Source organism: Cololabis saira, chromosome 23 (assembly GCF_033807715.1).
Source record: "Cololabis saira isolate AMF1-May2022 chromosome 23, fColSai1.1, whole genome shotgun sequence".
In the NCBI taxonomy this organism is placed as follows: domain Eukaryota; kingdom Metazoa; phylum Chordata; class Actinopteri; order Beloniformes; family Belonidae; genus Cololabis; species Cololabis saira.
Window position 1 is genome coordinate 1,497,323 of NC_084609.1, and position 18,041 is coordinate 1,515,363.

Genomic DNA, 18,041 nt, shown 5'->3' on the forward strand with positions numbered 1-18,041 from the left:
TATGAGACAGGGAGACGACCGGTACCTGCAGAATCTCCTCAGCTTCACCTGAACGCTTCATGACCTGCAGGAGAGAAACTCAGGTGAGAAACTCCAAACACAAACCTGTCGTTCTGTTTCTCTTCATTCAAACTCCGTACTTTGTTGCTGCCAATCATTCTACACTGCAAAAACTCAAAGTCTTACCAGGAATAATTGTTTTATTTCTAGTTAAAATGTCTCATTTTTTGTCAAAAAATCTCATTACACTTAAAACAAGAGTCACTACCAGAAAAATGACAATTTTCACCTGTTTCAAGTAAATTTTCACTTGAAATAAGTAGAAAAATCTGCCAGTGGAACCAGATTTCTACTTATTTTCTACTTATTTCTAGTTATTTCAAGTGAAAATCTACTGGAAACAGGTGAAAATTGTCAAATAACAAGCTATTTTTCTAGTAATGCCACTTGTTTTAAGTGTAATGAGATTTTTTGACTAAAAATGAGACATTTTAACTAGAAATAAGACAAATATTCTCGTTAAGATGTTGAGTTTTTACAGTTTGCTGCTTCGTACGGCTTTAAATATTCAAAGACCGAAGTGTTTGTCTCTTTTCCAGAGATTTATTCCAGGACTTGAGTGATTACCGGAAAAATAACTTGTTATTTGACAATTTTCACCTGTTTCAAGTAAAATTTCACTTGAAATAAGTAGAAAAATCTGCCAGTGGAACAAGATTTATCTTCTCATTACAAGCAAAAAAATCTTGTTCCACTGGCAGATTTTTCTACTTATTTTAAGTGAAGTCTTGTTAAGTCTAATTAACTTAAAGGGGACATATTATGGCATTTAATGTATATTTTAAACAGGCCTTGAATGACAATATAACAATACAAAGCTTGTTTTTTCTACATAAATCAGAAATCCAGCCTGTGGGCCCTGTCACTAGTTTTACCGCTTCTAAAGCCTTTTACTGTGCTTCATTTTCAGGGCGGGGGGGGGGTATGATAATGAGGCTCTGTGCTGATTGGCTGCTTGAATGACGTGTAGGAGGGGAGGAGAATAAGCCTCGCTCCGGCCAGAGCAGCCGGCCCATGCGAGAAGCTTCGGCGACAAAATAAAATCCATGGCTTTATTTTTTTTTGTATTGGACTGTCCTAACTGGCCGCGAGTTTAATGGTTTCAGTGTGGACAGAGAGAGTTTAACGGTTTCAGTGTGGACAGAGAGAGTTTAACAGTTTCAGTGTGGACAGAGAGAGTTTAACAGTTTCAGTGTGGACAGAGAGAGTTTAACAGTTTCAGTGTGGACAGAGAGAGTTTAATGTTTCAGTGTGGACAGAGAGAGTTTAACAGTTTCAGTGTGGACAGAGAGAGTTTAATGTTTCAGTGTGGACAGAGAGAGTTTAACAGTTTCAGTGTGGACAGAGAGAGTTTAACGGTTTCAGTGTGGACAAAGAGAGTTTAATGTTTCAGTGTGGACAGAGAGAGTTTAAGGGTTTCAGTGTTGACAGAGAGAGTTTAACAGTTTCAGTGTGGACAGAGAGAGTTTAATGTTTCAGTGTGGACAGAGAGAGTTTAACAGTTTCAGTGTGGACAGAGAGAGTTTAATGTTTCAGTGTGGACAGAGAGAGTTTAACGGTTTCAGTGTGGACAGAGAGAGTTTAACGGTTTCAGTGTGGACAGAGAGAGTTTAATGTTTCAGTGTGGACAGAGAGAGTTTAAGGGTTTCAGTGTTGACAGAGAGAGTTTAACAGTTTCAGTGTGGACAGAGAGAGTTTAACAGTTTCAGTGTGGACAGAGAGAGTTTAATGGTTTCAGTGTGGACAGAGAGAGTTTAACAGTTTCAGTGTGGACAGAGAGAGTTTAACGGTTTCAGTGTGGACAGAGAGAGTTTAACAGTTTCAGTGTGGACAGAGAGAGTTTAACGGTTTCAGTGTGGACAGAGAGAGTTCAACGGTTTCAGTGTGGACAGAGAGAGTTTAACAGTTTCAGTGTGGACAGAGAGAGTTTAACGGTTTCAGTGTGGACAGAGAGAGTTTAAGGGTTTCAGTGTGGACAGAGAGAGTTTAACAGTTTCAGTGTGGACAGAGAGAGTTTAACAGTTTCAGTGTGGACAGAGAGAGTTTAACAGTTTCAGTGTGGACAGAGAGAGTTAAACAGTTTCAGTGTGGACAGAGAGAGACAGTTTCAGTGTGGACAGAGAGAGTTTAACAGTTTCAGTGTGGACAGAGAGAGTTTAACAGTTTCAGTGTGGACAGAGAGAGTTTAACGGTTTCAGTGTGGACAGAGAGAGTTTAACAGTTTCAGTGTGGACAGAGAGAGTTTAACAGTTTCAGTGTGGACAGAGAGAGTTTAAGGGTTTCAGTGTGGACAGAGAGAGTTTAACAGTTTCAGTGTGGACAGAGAGAGTTTAACAGTTTCAGTGTGGACAGAGAGAGTTTAAGGGTTTCAGTGTGGACAGAGAGAGTTTAACGGTTTCAGTGTGGACAGAGAGAGTTTAATGGTTTCAGTGTGGACAGAGAGAGTTTAACAGTTTCAGTGTGGACAGAGAGAGTTTAACAGTTTCAGTGTGGACAGAGAGAGTTTAAGGGTTTCAGTGTGGACAGAGAGAGTTTAATGGTTTCAGTGTGGACAGAGAGAGTTTAGCGGTTTCAGTGTGGACAGAGAGAGTTTAACGGTTTCAGTGTGGACAGAGAGAGTTTAACGGTTTCAGTGTGGACAGAGAGAGTTTAATGGTTTCAGTGTGGACAGAGAGAGTTTAACAGTTTCAGTGTGGACAGAGAGAGTTTAACAGTTTCAGTGTGGACAGAGAGCGTCCGATGTCACGCAGCTCAACGCGATAGTCGGACGCTCTCATTCAGTTACAAAGGGTAAACAGATCTTAATGCCTGATTTACGGTTCTGCGTTAAATCGACGCGTACCCTACGCCGTAGGCTCTGCGTTGGTGAAACGCGGAACCATAAATCAACCTTTAGTCACCTCGTCTTCCCACAGGAAGATTTCTCATCATTTCTTATGTTACAAGACAAATGAATCATGTTAACTGTAAATAAATCACAACACTGAATTTTCACAAATGGCAACTTTATTGTTAAAAAAATAAAATATGAGTTGTATATAAATAACATTTATGCACTATTGCTGGCTCAAGGAAGGACCGTGTCGTTGAACAGCTTCAGGTGCTTGGAAGATCTGAAACCAGACAGAAAAAATGTATAACTAATTTACCTAACGAGTGAGTGGCTCCGTTAGGGAACACTGGAGACGGTCCGGTCCGTGAGCAGCTCTGGCAGCTCCGTATGCAGCGCCGGGGCTCCGGAGCTAAGCTAAATACTTAGCCCACGCAAAGATCATACAAATATAAATAACATTAAAAAAAAAGGAACTTACCGCTGACTCGTGTGCAGTTACCGGGTCCGTACTGTTGGAACTGATCCTTTTATGAGGGTAAATGTCGATGCAAAACCTCATTTTTACTGTCCCTCGTTGTGGAGACAGCCACCGCTGCTGAACAATGGCGGAGCTCCAGCCGGCAGAGAGAGCTGGTTGTGGGCGTGGTTTCAGAAGCGGAGGCCAAACCTCTGCGCCTCGGGTGACGTCACCCTAGGCGCAGATTCAGAATGGCTCAAAAAAAGGCCACGTGACACTGGGGACTCTGTCCGGCGGGGGTCAGAGACCCTGCAGAATTTCATGGTATTTTGTCTCCCCTCTGCTGGCAGGGTGAGGGGAGACCACTTTATATATGTTAAAACAAGAAAAAACCTGTTTTTCATAATAGGTCCCCTTTAAAGCAGTACAACGTAACTTTCAGCTTTTCTGAGTTTGGCGGCATCTTTTGGACAAAGAAAAACTTCACTCTAGTACTCCATGCCTGGCTTTTTTTATGACGGTGTTTTTTGCGCTGTGAAAAACGTGTCCTTTTCCCCCTTTCCTGTCAATCATTGCCCCGCTCCTCCTCCCAAGTGAGATTATTTTTTTCCTCTGCAGCTACAAATCAAATACTGTATTTTCTGGACTATAAGCCGCACCTGTATATAAGCCGCATCCGCTCTATTTTAAAAAAAACAATAAAAAAAAGATATACAAGCCGCACCTGTATATAAGCTGCATCCTCTATTTAAAAAAAAAAAGATATGCAAGCCGCAGATATTTACGTTGTTAGATTAGATATTTACTGCATGTACAGAAGGATTTTTAACTGTACATGTTTGTACCTAAATAGATCATTTCCTAACAGTGTCTTTTAACACGGCAGCAACTTTGCTGATTAAAACAGGACAGAACAGAAAAAAACAAAAAAAAACAAGAGAAAATAACCGGTATTTGTTTATCTGTTTGAAATCTGCTTCTACTTCTATCTGCTAAAGAAGAAGTAGTGTATTCTTCTTTGCATTTATTTTGTCTTAGTTTTGATTCTAATTCCGGTTAGAGCGCCCCGAGTGGTGGAAGAAAAATCCACAGAATAGCTGCACCTTTGTATAAGCTGCATGGTTGAAAACCTAGGAAAGAAGTAGCGGCTTATAGTCCAGAAAATACGGTAGTTAATATTTTTTCCTCAACAAAATTAATGGCACCGCAGAGAGCTGGCCAGCAACTGCGTTTAGCTGGAGAAGTGGGGAATAAAACCCGTTTGAATGATCCGACCCCGGTCTGTGAGTGTTTGTTTGTGGTTTAATAAACCCGTGTTTTGATCCGACGCCCGTCTGTGCATGTTTGTTTGTTTCCTGAGGAACGTTATGTTTGGTCGGACTCGTTACAGGCGCGATCCAACCGTTATCTCAGATACTTGGCCGGCCTCTGTGGTTCTGCCTCCGAGCAGGAAAGCGGTGAAAAGTCAAACCATTATTGATCTTTTCCCCACGTCTGTTATGTGGAGCTGCTGCAGCCACAACACAGCAACAGGTTCTGAGGAGCTCTGAGCTCCAAGCCCCGCCCATTTTCGTCTCGACTACGAATGGGGAAGGAGGGGGAAGTGACGTATGTGACGTAAAGCAGTCAAAGCCGTAAAATGTGTAGTTTTTTAGTGTGGCAGGGTTCCTACCATGCTCCTCAAAGTTACATAGTGCCAGTGAAGGAGATACAGACCCCTCAGACCATAGAGGTGTCATTAAACCTGTTGGAAGTTGATGTTCCATCACAATGATGATGATGAAATATTAGATTAACGTGGAAAAGTTACAGATTTAGAGTTTTTGCAGTGTAACGGAGAAATATCAAACGTTGTTCTCTTTCAGAGTTAAACTTAATTCCAGCTCTTTAATCCAGGATCTTCAACCTTTTTAAACTGAGATGAGAGAAAAACAGAGCAGGGAAAACCCGCTTGAAATTCTGACTTTTTCCATTTTATTTTAATGTGTCAAGTTTTAATCCTGGTTTATAATAACTTTAGAATGTGTTTTATTCTGCTTATTCACCTTATTCTCCAGTTCCTGACTGGGTTATTATAATAATAATAACTTTAGAATGTGTTTTATTCTGCTTCTATAATTCCTGACTGGGTTTTTAGCTACACGTGTTTACGGTTGATGAAACTTTGTCCTCGTCAGACGTGGAAGGAGTAACGTTACTAACGTTACTAACGTTAGTAACGTTACTAACGTTACTAACGTTAGTAACGTTAGTAACGTTAGTAACGTTAGTAACGTTAGTAACGTTACTAACGTTAGTAACGTTACTAACGTTACTAACGTTAGTAACGTTACTAACGTTAGTAACGTTAGGCCGAGCTGGAACGTTACAATCTCCAGCTTTAGACTTCGTTATCGTCACTAATTTATCCTTCAGGTCTAACTAGTTAAATATGAAATAAAGTTAATTTATCCTTCAGGTCTAACTAGCGTTAAATAGAGAGAGCTAATTTCTCTTTTAAAATTGATTTGAATTCACCCAAGGAAACTAGATCAACCAGTTTCCAGTCCTTCTTTATCATTCCAGGTTGACGGGGCAGAAAACTGGTTACATTCCACCAGTTCAGTTCTGGCTCTTGGGACCTGCATTTGAATAAAGTTCCGTGAGCGCAGGTTCATAATGGCTGACGTTTCTACACATGTGCATGCAAATATGTAGGGAGACGTCCCAAAATGGATTTATAAATAAGAGTGAGCCAGTGGGAGAGTCTACGGAGGCAAAGAAGGACAAAAAACATTGATGTACCTGAAAGCTGCAAACGCAAAGCACAATGATACACAGTATCTAATTTCTTTAAATGCTGCTCAGGAGCGTTCATAAAAAGCAGATCGCCATCGTCCAACAAGGGTAAAAAAGTTGTGATCAAATGTTTCCGGACCTGAAATGAAATGAAAAACATGATTTGTTCCTAAAAAAGAAACCTAATTTTAGTTTCAGCTTAGAAACAAGGTTATCAATATGAGATTTAAAAGACACTGCTCTGATCTGATTGGTTGTAGACACTTTCCTCTCCTGCTGCAGAGCAACTTTCCCCTGACTGGTTTGCATAGACAAATGAGTGAAAGTGATGCAGCAGCAGCAGCTGTTACCATGGTAACAGCTGCAGCAGCGGTTGCTATGGAGACGTTAAACATTAACGGTAACGGTTTAGATCAGGGATCAGCAACCCGCGGCTCTAGAGCCGCATGCAGCTCTTTAGCGCCGCCCTGGTGGCTCCTGGAGCTTTTTCTAAAATGTTTGACCTTTTATTTCATTTTTTCCTTCTTTTTCTTCTTTTTTTTCCTTTCTTTCTCTTTTTTTCTTCTTTTTTTCTTTTTTTCTTCCTTTTTCATTTTCTTTCTTTTTTCTCTTTTTTCCTTTTTTTCTTTTTTTTCTTCCTTTTTCCTTTCCTTTTTAATCTCGAAATTTTGACTTTTTTCTCGACATTTTGACTTTTTTCTCAAGATTGTACTTCAGGGGGAGTCACGTGATGTCGTCACCCTGAGCAGTCGACCGTTGCTGAGCTATATGTCACTACTAACCTCATTTTAAAAAATTACAACCTCACAAAAACTTACTTAAAAGCATCCAGACAACACGCCAAACACAAAAAGCCTCCGAACCCGCGGTAAATATGTCTGCTGAGGAACCAGAACCGAACCAGACCACGGCAGCTAGCGAGGATGCTAACGTCACTACACCTGCTGTAGACAACGAAGCCCTCGCTATGGAAATATCACAATATGTCGCTGAGAGAATATCAACGATGATGGAGAAAAAGTTTGGAGATCTCTCAGCCACGTTGGAAAATATTACTACACGACTGGAGTCCAACACAAAACGTATCACCGAAGCTGAGAGTCGCGTCTCGGACGTGGAGGACAACATGTCGGCCATGGAGTCCAGGCTGAAGGGACTGGAGACTAAAGTGTGCGCCCTGACTGAGAGGAGCATTGATATTGAGGGACGCAGCCGCAGGGACAACATTTTAATCTTCAACCTCAAAGAAAACGCGGAGGGGCGACAGCCGGTTACGTTCTTTGAGAAATGGCTGCCTACACTGCTGAACCTGCAGACCAAGCGGGGCATCATTAAAATTGACCGTGCCCACAGGTCCCTCGGCCCGCCAAAGCCGAACCGGCGCCGCGCAGTGATTATCAAGCTGCACAACCCGACGGATAAGATGAGGATCCTCGCCGCGGCCAGGGAGAAAGGTCCGCTGAAGCATGAGGGACAGATCATATTCATCCGACAAGATCTGGCTAGTGGAGTCAAGGAAATGAGACGTGCGTTTAACGGAGTGTGCCAACGACTTATTGACATGAACGTACGGTTTTCCATGCGCTTCCCCGCTACCCTGAGTTTTTCCCACGGAGGAAAAAGTCACTCTTTTCACTCACCGAAGGATGCGCTTGCCTACGTGGACGGACTGAGCTCAGCTGGAGGTAAAATATGTAAAAAAATGTAAAATACGCGTGTTTTGCTCATTGCAGGCATGGTCAGATCTTTCATAATTTGTGAGATGGTGTGTTAGATAAACTTTGTGTGGTTAAGTTAATTCTTAGCTGTTTTTTTTTTGTTTTTTCCTCTCACATTGCACTTAAGCTGCTCTATTCATCCCCGCTGGCCTCCGTTAGGACCAATAATGATCAATCAGACTATTTTCGTCTATACCGCTCTACCAGACAGGGCTGTCCTTTGAGTCCACTGTTGTTCGCATTAGCCATAGAGCCACTGTCTGTGGCACTCAGAACAAATCCACGTATTACTGGCATTTCTAGGCATGGGGTCGAGTTGAAAGTCTCTCTCTATGCAGATGATCTGCTCTTGTACGTTTCCAATTTACCCGTCTCAGTTCCAGCCGCTTTGGATACCCTTGACTCGTTTGGTCGGATATCTGGTTACAAACTTAACTTAAGCAAAAGCGAAATTTTTCCTGTTAATGAAGCAGCTAGGAAGTATCCCCTGCGTAATCTACCCTTTAAGGTTGCTATGGAGGGTTTTACATAACTTGGAGTTTATGTTGCACGTAAATATGAGGATTTAAACAAAACTAACTTTGCCCCCTTAAAGGTATTGTGACATCATTTTTAACATGCTTTTAACACTATTAAAAGTCTTGGCCAACATCCCTCAAATGTGTCTAAAAGGGTGTAACAAGAAAAACTTCAATCTAGTTCTCTTTTCCTGGCTTTTTATTACAGTGTTTTTTTGCGCCGTGAAAAATGCTTCCTTTCCCCCCTTTCCTGTCAATCATTCCCCCGCTCCTCCTCCAGCCATACGCTCACAGCGGCGTCGGAGAGTTAAGCCGGGAGCGACAGGCGAAGCATGCACGGAAAAGCAGCAGGGCGAACACCAGCAAACAATCATAAAAATAAAGGCATGCAAGCAGCACTGTCCCCTTATCTTAAGTCCAGTCAGTGGCCGCGGGTCTTCTTAGCAGTTTTCCTCCGGTGATTAGAACAAAAGAGGCTCTAAACAGCTCCGTGTTAAGCCTCATTTATGGTTCCGCGTTAAATCGACGCAGAGCCTACGCCGTAGGGTGCAGCGTACGGTGCGCGTCGCCGCGTAACCCTACGCCGTAGGCTCTGCGTCGGTGTAACGCGGAACCATAAATCAGCCTTTATGGTGCGCTGGAGAGGAGCGGAGGCAGGAGCTGGGTGGAGGGGGCGGTGATTTAGCGGGGCGTTACGTCACGGCCCGCCACCAAACCACATGCGCCGTTTTTGCACAGTTATGCGGAAAATCCCAGAAAGCACACAATACACTGAATGTTAAAAGTTCGTTGTTTTTTGGGTGTAATGGATGTCAAGACACCCAACAAAACACAAAAAATCAAGAAAAATTTGTTTTTCAAGTCACAATACCTTTAATGAAAAAACTTAAAGAGGACTTTGAACGTTGGTCTATACTCAATCTTTCTCTAGCTGCTCGCATCAATACTGTTAAGATGAATATTCTTCCTAGGTTTACACATTTATTTCAATATATCCCCCTCTTTCTTCCTCAGACTTTCTTTAGGAGACTAGACAGCATGATCACCGAGTTTATATGGGATAAAAAAGTACCTAGGATACGCAAGCAATGCTTACAGAGACCCAAGTCTCTTGGAGGAATGGCAATGCCTAACTTTAGGTTTTACTACTGGTCTGCCAATATCAGGATTCTGAAATACTGGCTGCTATATGAAACTTTTGACCCTCCACCAACGTGGTTGGCTATGGAGGCGAGTTCCACACGGCCGGTGACGTTGGCTGCTTTAGCACACTCCCCCATTAAGTCATCTACCGCCCCATATACTAAAAACATTACGGTCAAGACCTCCCTTAGAATTTGGATCCAATTTAGACGCCATTTTGGTTTACAATGTTTTTCTATTCATGTGCCATTGGCATCAAACCACGTTTTTCATCCCTCTCTAATAGAAAGTGCCTTCTCAACTTGGTCAAAACATGGTATTCATTCCTTCAATGATCTATACGTCGATAATGTTTGTGCTTCATTTCAACTGCTTTCAGATAAATACACAATTCCCAAACAACATTTTTTTAGATATCTACAGGTGCGTAGTTTTTTACAGAAAACTTTTCCCACTTTCCCTAATTCCCCAAATGAGTCTGCTATAGATACCTTTCTACGTCCACTGCCTACCTTTAAGGGGGCAATTTCGGTTATATATAATCAGATCTGTGGTCTACGTCCTGAACGCTTCAAGCTATGAAAACCCGTTGGGAGGGGGATATAGGTGAAGAATTGGCTGGAGAGGTTTGGAACGAGATTCTGCGTCGGGTACACAAATCCTCTATATGTGCAAGACATGCTCTCATCCAATGCAAACTTTTACATCGCATCTATTACACCAAAAAAAGGTTGTCTAAAATATACAATACTGTATCGCCTGACTGTTATAGATGCCGACAAACTCCAGCAGACCTCATGCATACCTTTTGGCTTTGCCCCTCATTAAACAACTTTTGGACAGAGATTTTCCACTCCCTATCAAAGATAGTGGGGCAGAGAGTGGAACCTACTCCTCTAGGAGCCTTGTTTGGGGTTTTTCCCTCATTGCCCTCTCTTTCCAAATCGGAGAGGGATGTTTTGGCTTTTGTTACATTATTGGCTAGGAGGTTGATAGTGATAAATTGGAAGAGTCGCTCCCCCCCTCCTACACCCACTGGATAAGGGATATTTTGTATAATCTTAAACTGGAGAAGATCAGATTCTCCCTTAATGGCTCTGTGGACAAATTTCGGAGGGCCTGGGGTCCATTCTTCACCTTTGTACGAAGTCTGGATCCTACTCTAGTGGCGGACAGGTGAGGTCCAGTGGAATAGTGGCTTTATAAACTTGTGCTAGGGGTGGGGCGCTGCGGCGCGGGTCACGGTAAATCTTATACTTCTGGACTGATGTTTTATGTTTGTTTGATGTTTGTTTTTTTATTTGTTATTACTATTATTTTTTAATTTGGCTTGCAGTATGTCCTATATGTTATGTTTTTGTTTTGGTCTCTGATGTTGTTTTTTTTTGTATTGTTTTTTATTTTTGGGGTGAAAAAGAAAGACACAGTCTTTTCTTTTATAAGGTTTCTATTTACTGGGTTGTACTGGAAGTTTGCATGTAACTACAAAACTACCTCTGCTTTGTATACTTCTGTGAAAATCCAATAAACAAATGTTTAAAAAAAAAAAGAAGATGGCTGCCGTATTTTAAAGATGGCGGGACTGTAACCACGCCACGTGCAATTAGAACGGGTGGTGATCACGGTGTTTAAACCGTGATCAACTGGCGAAACAGCGCTTTAAAACATGAATGACTAGCAGAAAGTGGTGACTACAAATTAATGACAACAGTCCTGATAATGATGCTGGTGTAATCTCAGCTCTGAACACAGATTTAGCTCTGTAACACTCCCAGTTAAACTCATACACCCAGGTCTCAAAACCTCATGCCTCCTCGGGTCTCCGGGTGCCGATCAGGGGTTCCTGCCGGGTCTTTTGGTCGGAGTCCGATCCAAGAGATCTCCCGCCTCTACCGCTCCTCCTCCTGACTCTGGAATCAAAACGAGGACGGTGGCGGAGCGTGAAGCAGCCGGCGCTCCCCCCCCGGTCCGGAGGCTGTCACGTCGTCTCGGGTGCGCGCGGGGCCGGTCCACTTCTGGGACTGATGAGCGCGTGGCCCCGGACGGGGCGGTGGGATGCGTCTCGGTCCTGCGCGGGGCAGGCTGGCCACAGGTCCTTTCAGGTGAACTCGAGAGCAGAGAGAGAGAAGTTAGGAAAGAGGAACGGGTCTCACCCTGGGCCGGGGCCGAGCTTAGAAGCGGCTCTCCCCCCCTTTCCAGCTCCCAGGGACCAGGGACACGTGAAGTGGGAGTCGGAGCTCCGGATAAAAAGTTGAGACCAAGATTTAATGGGAGCGGCTCCGCGGACCGCGGCTTCAACGGGCTGCAGGTCCAACGGAGCGGCCCGATCCGATGGGGGCCTTACACCTCCCCCCAGCCGGGGGGAGAAAGGGAGATGGGGACCTTGGCCCGGAGCCAAAGGTACGTGCTGTCCCACCCATCCTTTTTTTTGTGACGAAAAAAGGAAAAAGAGCAGCGCAGCGTTTTGATCCTACGCGTGCTGCGGTGACGTCATCGGTGCCTCGTTGCGATTGGATGCACGCCGCTTGTAGGCGCCTCCCCCCCCACGCAAGGCATGCTGGGGGTTGTAGTCCATGGCTAGGCGGCCATTTTTGGAGGCACATTACAGCCGATTTTCAGCTGAGCAGTTTCAAAGTTGAATATACACATTCACAAAATGTTCATATACATTTATAAGTCCAGAGTTCACATGGGCATATGGGCGAGCACAACAGCTGGAAGAATTGATGGATGGCAATACTGTATTTTGTTGTTTTTTTATTTTATTTTATCTATTTCTGTAACTGACATGATGGCAAATTGTATGTTCTGTGTCTTTGTTGAAAAACAATAAAACATTTGTTCAAAAAAAAAAAAAAGTTTGTACTTCAACATTAATCTTGATATTTTGACGTTTTTCTCGAAATTTCAACTTTTTTCTCGACATTTCGATTTTTTTTTCCCGAAGTGCATAATGAAAAATAAAATCTTCCCCCGCTTGCCTTCATTCTAATACAAGACTTTTCATTTTTTGCGGCTCCAGACATATTTGTTTTTTGTGTTTTTTGTGTTTTTTGTGTCCAATATGGATCTAAAACATGTTGGGTTGCGAGCCCTGGCATAGACAAATCAGCTGTGAGTGAAAGTGATGCAGCAGCAGCAGCTGTTACCATGGTAACAGCAGCAGCAGCAGCTGTTACCATGGTAACAGCAGCAGCAGCAGCAGCAGCAGCAGCAGCAGCAGCAGCAGCAGCAGCAGCTGTTACTGTTACCATGGTAACAGCAGCAGCAGCAGCAGCAGCAGCTGTTACCATGGTAACAGCTGCTGCTGCTGCAGCAGCGGTGCGGTTGCTATGGAGACGTTAAACATTAACGGCAACGGTTTAGATGAACGTAAGGATTTAGAATTATATGACAAGTGCAAACCTGAACAAACAGCAGGTTAAACAGAAGCGGTTTGAGCTGCAGCTGCTGCTGCTGCTGTTACCATGGTAACAGCTGCTGCTGAAGTCGTGGTTGATCTGAACTCATTTAACTTTCACATGTTTATTCTTTCAACACAAAAACTCTATTCCTTACTTCTTTTATAAGTTATTGTGACTTATTTCTTGTCAAACGTCCCTGAATAAAAACGCTGCATTCTAATAAACTTATTTCAAGCATCAAAGCTGCTGTTTTAGAAACGTCTTTTAGTTGTTTGTGCACAAACTCCACTCCTCTAATTTTCTTTCTTTCTTTCTTTCTTTCTTTATTTATTTATTATACACAAAACTGCTTTGTGGAGATGTTCATACCTACAAAAACGTTGTAGGGGAGAAATAAAGGATAATCTAATCTAATCTATATATATATATATATATATATATATATATATATATATATATATATATATATATATATATATATATATATTATATTATATTATAATATATATATGTATTTCTGTGTCCAGATTCCTCATCGTCCTCTGAAGATTCCAGGAAGCAGCGGTGAAGGTGAGAAATGTTCCTGATGCTGAATCTGAACTTGACCTTCAGAGATCTGAACGTGACCTTCAGAGATCTGAACGTGACCTTCAGAGATCTGATGTCCTTGAACCTGCAGATGCGTCTCCAGATGCTAATGGTCGTCCTGCTAGCAGCTGCAACCGGCGCCGTCGACGTCAGCTGGTTGACCAAGGTTTCCAAAACCGTGATTGACAAGTGAGACCAACACACACACACACACACACACACACACACACACACACACACACACACACACACACACACACACACACACACACACACACACACACACACACACACACACTTCCGTAGTTCGGACGCAAGCTTCCCTAGTTCGGATGCAAGCGCCCCTAGTTCGGACACAAGCGTCCCTAGTTCAGACGCAAGTGTCCCTAGTTCGGACACAAGCTTCCCTAGTTCAGACGCAAGTGTCCCTAGTTCGGACGCAAACTTCCCTAGTTCGGACGCAAGCGTCCCTAGTTCGGACACAAGCTTCCCTAGTTCAGACGCAAGCGTCCCTAGTTCGGACGCAAACTTCCCTAGTTCGGACGCAAGCGTCCCTAGTTCGGACACAAGCTTCCCTAGTTCAGACGCAAACGTCCCTAGTTCGAACGCAAACTTCCCTAGTTCGGACGCAAGTGTCCCGAGTTCGAACACAAGCTTCCCTAGTTCAGACGCAAGCTTCCCTAGTTCAGACGCAAACGTCCCTAGTTCGGACACAAGCTTCCCTAGTTCAGACGCAAGTGTCCCTAGTTCGGACGCAAGCTTCCCTAGTTCGGACGCAAGCGTCCCTAGTTCGGACACAAGCGTCCCTAGTTCAGACGCAAGTGTCCCTAGTTCGGACGCAAGCTTCCCTAGTTCGGACGCAAGCTTCCCTAGTTCGGACGCAAGCGTCCCTAGTTCGGACGCAAGCGTCCCTAGTTCGAACACAAGCTTCCCTAGTTCAGACGCAAGTGTCCCTAGTTCGGACGCAAGCTTCCCTAGTTCGGACGCAAGCTTCCCTAGTTCGGACGCAAGCGTCCCTAGTTCGGACGCAAGCGTCCCTAGTTCGGACGCAAGCGTCCCTAGTTCGGACGCAAGCTTCCCTAGTTCGGACGCAAACTTCCCTAGTTCGGACGCAAGCGTCCCTAGTTCGGTAGCAAGCTTCCCTAGTTCGGACACAAACTTCCCTAGTTCGGACACAAGCGTCCCTAGTTCGGTAGCAAGCTTCCCTAGTTCGGACGCAAGCTTCCCTAGTTCGGACGCAAGCATCCCTAGTTCGGACGCAAGCTTCCATAGTTCGGACGTAAACTTCCTTAGTTCGGACGCAAGCTTCCCTAGTTTGGACGCAAGCATCCCTAGTTCGGACGCAAGCTTCCGTAGTTCGGACGTAAACTTCCTTAGTTCGGACTCAAGCGTCCCTAGTAAAAACGCAAACTTCCCTAGTTCGCGCAAGCTTCCCTATTTCGGACGCAAGCTTCCCTATTTCGGACGCAAGCTTCCCTAGTTCGGACGCAAACGTCCCTAGTTCGGACGTAAGCTTCCCTAGTTCGGACGCAAGCTTCCCTATTTCGGACGCAAGCTTCCCTAATTCGGACGCAAACGTCCCTAGTTCGGACGCTTGCGTCCCTAGTGAACCAGCGCAGACCAGACCAGCGGTGGATCATGTCTGTAGATGTGTCAAACCTCTTTATCCACCTGAAACACTTGAAACACCTGAACTCCGCAGAGACATCAACAGCTTTTTGTGTCTTTTGTGTCCACAGGTTGCAAATCAAAAGACAGACGTGTGTAGCTGCCAACGTTCCACAGAAAGAGGACCAGGCAAGCCTTATGGAGCTCTTGAGCAACGACTTTGTAGAGAAGGCTTTAAAACATATCAAGAAAAAAACTATCTACGGAGTGGATGATATTGTTGTATCTTTAGCACGTGCAGTTCATGCAGAAGTTCGTGTTATGACAAAAATAGAAGATTCACTGAAAGATGAGAAGAAAGACGGAGACTTCCTGTTCATCTATTCGTTCTACTCCCCCTGCAAGAAATGTACTACCAAGGGTGGACTAAATAACATTGTTGATTCTCTAGAAAAACACGCTAAAGACTGGGGTGAGGCTGTCTTTGTGTTTAGCAACGTCTATGAGAAGCCCAACAATGGTGAACCGTTCACCAGAGAAGTTTTGGTACAGGCTCTTAAATCTCTTGGAGACTCCATGGGGGGTCTGAAGAACGTTTACCGCTGCTACCAGCAGCAGCAAACGTTCGGATGCCACGTCTGCTCCTCGGTGAACGGACCTGCAGAGGTTTGTCTGGACCAGAACTACGTGGGCCGGAGCCAGAGCCTGGACCACGGAGATGCTGGGAAAAAGAAGAGTGGCAGTGGGAGGAGCAAGAGCGCTGGGAGGGCCTAGAGCAGTGGGAGGAGCCAGAGTAGTGGGAGGAGTCAGAGCAGTGGGAGGAGCCAGAGCAGTGGGACGCTTATATTCCGCTGGGCTGGTTTTCCAAACAAAGTTTCAAGATGGCAGCACGCAGTAAACGGTGGTCAAGAGCAGAGAACATTTATTTAATAAATAGTTTGGAGGACCTGGAAATAATTAAAATAACAGATGGAAACAGGAAACATCAAAATGGTGAGCTTTTCAAAGTTGTAGCGGCTAAGTTAGTTTTTCCCAACCCCCAGACCTGGAGAGGAATTGGAGAAAGACCATCAAACGTGTTTCCATGGAAACCTCAATTCACAATTACTATTTCCATGTAAACTCCAAGGAAAATAGTTGAATTTGGAATTACTGTATTGGCCTGAATATAAGACGGTGTTTTCTGCATTGAAATAAGACTGTAAAAGTGGGCGTCGTCTTACATTCGGAGTCTAGACGTTATACCCATTTACACCGCTAGGATATCTTTAAAGCGAATGCTGAACTTAACTCCCCAGGCCAAAGCCAACCTGTCACAAAGAAGAAAAATAAAAAATAGCGTTAAGAAAGAAAAGGGAAGAAAATAAGAGAAGAGATAACAGAAAGTGGAGAAACGTAGCGACAATCTGGAGAAAAGTGGGTGGAAGTTCAGCAGGTGAACCGGCAGCAGAGGAGAAGTTATGATGCAAACTTCAAGATCGTGATTTCAAATAGTCGTCTTATAATCGGGGTCGTCTTATATTCGGGACAATACGGTAGTTCATTCGGAATAATTAATTCCGAATTAAAAAACATCACGTAACCGTGGCCAATGTCCCTGAATGCTTCCTGACAAAAACCTGCTTCAGCTTCTAAAAGTTTCCATTTTTAAAGAAACGTTATTCTGATCTTTATTAAAGGAGCTTGAGGCTGTTTTTTTTATTTGCAAAATGTAATGCAAGTCGGTCCCGATTTTCCCGCGCTGGGCTGCGGATGTGACGTCACATGACGCTGCATGCACGTTCTCCCCGTTGTCCTGTGCCGGCTTCACTGTTGGCTGCAGTACCCCCAAAGGCCGTCGTGGCGATAGAGAGTCTCATTTCTTAAAAGCAGCCCCAAGCTCCTTTAAAGGTTCCAGGCAGAGAATAGAAGGCTCATGAACACAGAAATGAAACAGATCAGGAAATAACAACCAGTTTCCTCCGAATACTTTAAGTGTCTGAATGTGAACGATGATGAAACTCTGTAAACTGGTGACCAGTAAAACTCTGAATGTGAACGATGATGGAACTCTGTAAACTGGTGACCAGTAAAACTCTGAATGTGAACGATGATGGAACTCTGTAAACTGGTGACCAGTAAAGCTCTGAATGTGAACGATGATGGAACTCTGTAAACTGGTGACCAGTAAAACTCTCTGTGCCGGAATAAAACGCTGCATTCCAATAAACTGTTTTTAAGCATCAAAGCTGCTGTTTTAGACGGTTCTTTTATTTATTTGTGCACAAACTGCATTCCTCTAATTTTCTTCTGGGTCGTTACAATATATATTTATTTATTTATTTATTTATTTATTTATTTATTATACACACACTGCTTTGTGGAGATGTTCATACCTACAAAAACTTTACATACACACACATATATATATATATATATATATATATATATATATATATATATATATATATATATATATATGTATATATAAACACACACATGTATATATGTGTGTATGTGTGTGAATATGCGTGTAAGTAGATATATATTTAGATATAGAGCAGATGGAGTTAATATAGCGATAGTATGGTGTAAATAAGTATATTTATATAAATATTTATATGGGCATGTGTGTACAAATATATAGAAATACTCAACTATTTTTATGTATATATAGGTAAGTGTGTGAGTATAGTTATAGTATAATGATAGTATAATTATAGTATAGTTATAGTATAGTTAGTTATTATAAATACGTGTTAATAAATGATTAGTGAATGGGGGTAGGATTAAATAACTTTACACTTTTTCCTATTGCTTTTTGCACATGTTTACTTATCTTCTCTTTAATTGTTGTCTTCTACATGTAAACAAAGGAAAAAAGGGGTCTCCCGCACACTGTCAAGTTACTTGCAAAAGACTTTAATAAAGCAAACAAACAACGTTTCGGTCCAC

The 18,041-nt window shown here is 43.2% G+C and overlaps 1 protein-coding gene across 1 annotated transcript; it reads left to right on the forward strand.

Annotated features, from left to right (window-relative positions):
- The first annotated feature begins 17 nt into the window (after positions 1 to 17).
- LOC133424464 (uncharacterized) lies at positions 18 to 17,334 on the forward strand. Its single transcript, XM_061715098.1, has 4 exons — positions 18 to 83; positions 13,439 to 13,481; positions 13,591 to 13,688; positions 15,239 to 17,334. Exons 3-4 carry the CDS (start codon positions 13,591 to 13,593, stop codon positions 15,879 to 15,881), a joined length of 741 nt encoding a protein of 246 aa, XP_061571082.1. The 5' UTR covers positions 18 to 83; positions 13,439 to 13,481; the 3' UTR covers positions 15,882 to 17,334.
- The last annotated feature ends 707 nt before the right edge of the window (positions 17,335 to 18,041 follow it).

Coding starts and splice junctions, on each gene's coding strand:
- LOC133424464 (XM_061715098.1), top strand. CDS start 13,591: ATGCGTCTCCAGATGCTAATGGTCGTCCTGCTAGCAGCTGCAACCGGC. Junction 13,689..15,238: donor TCCAAAACCGTGATTGACAA/GTGAGACCAACA, acceptor TTGTGTCCACAG/GTTGCAAATCAAAAGACAGA.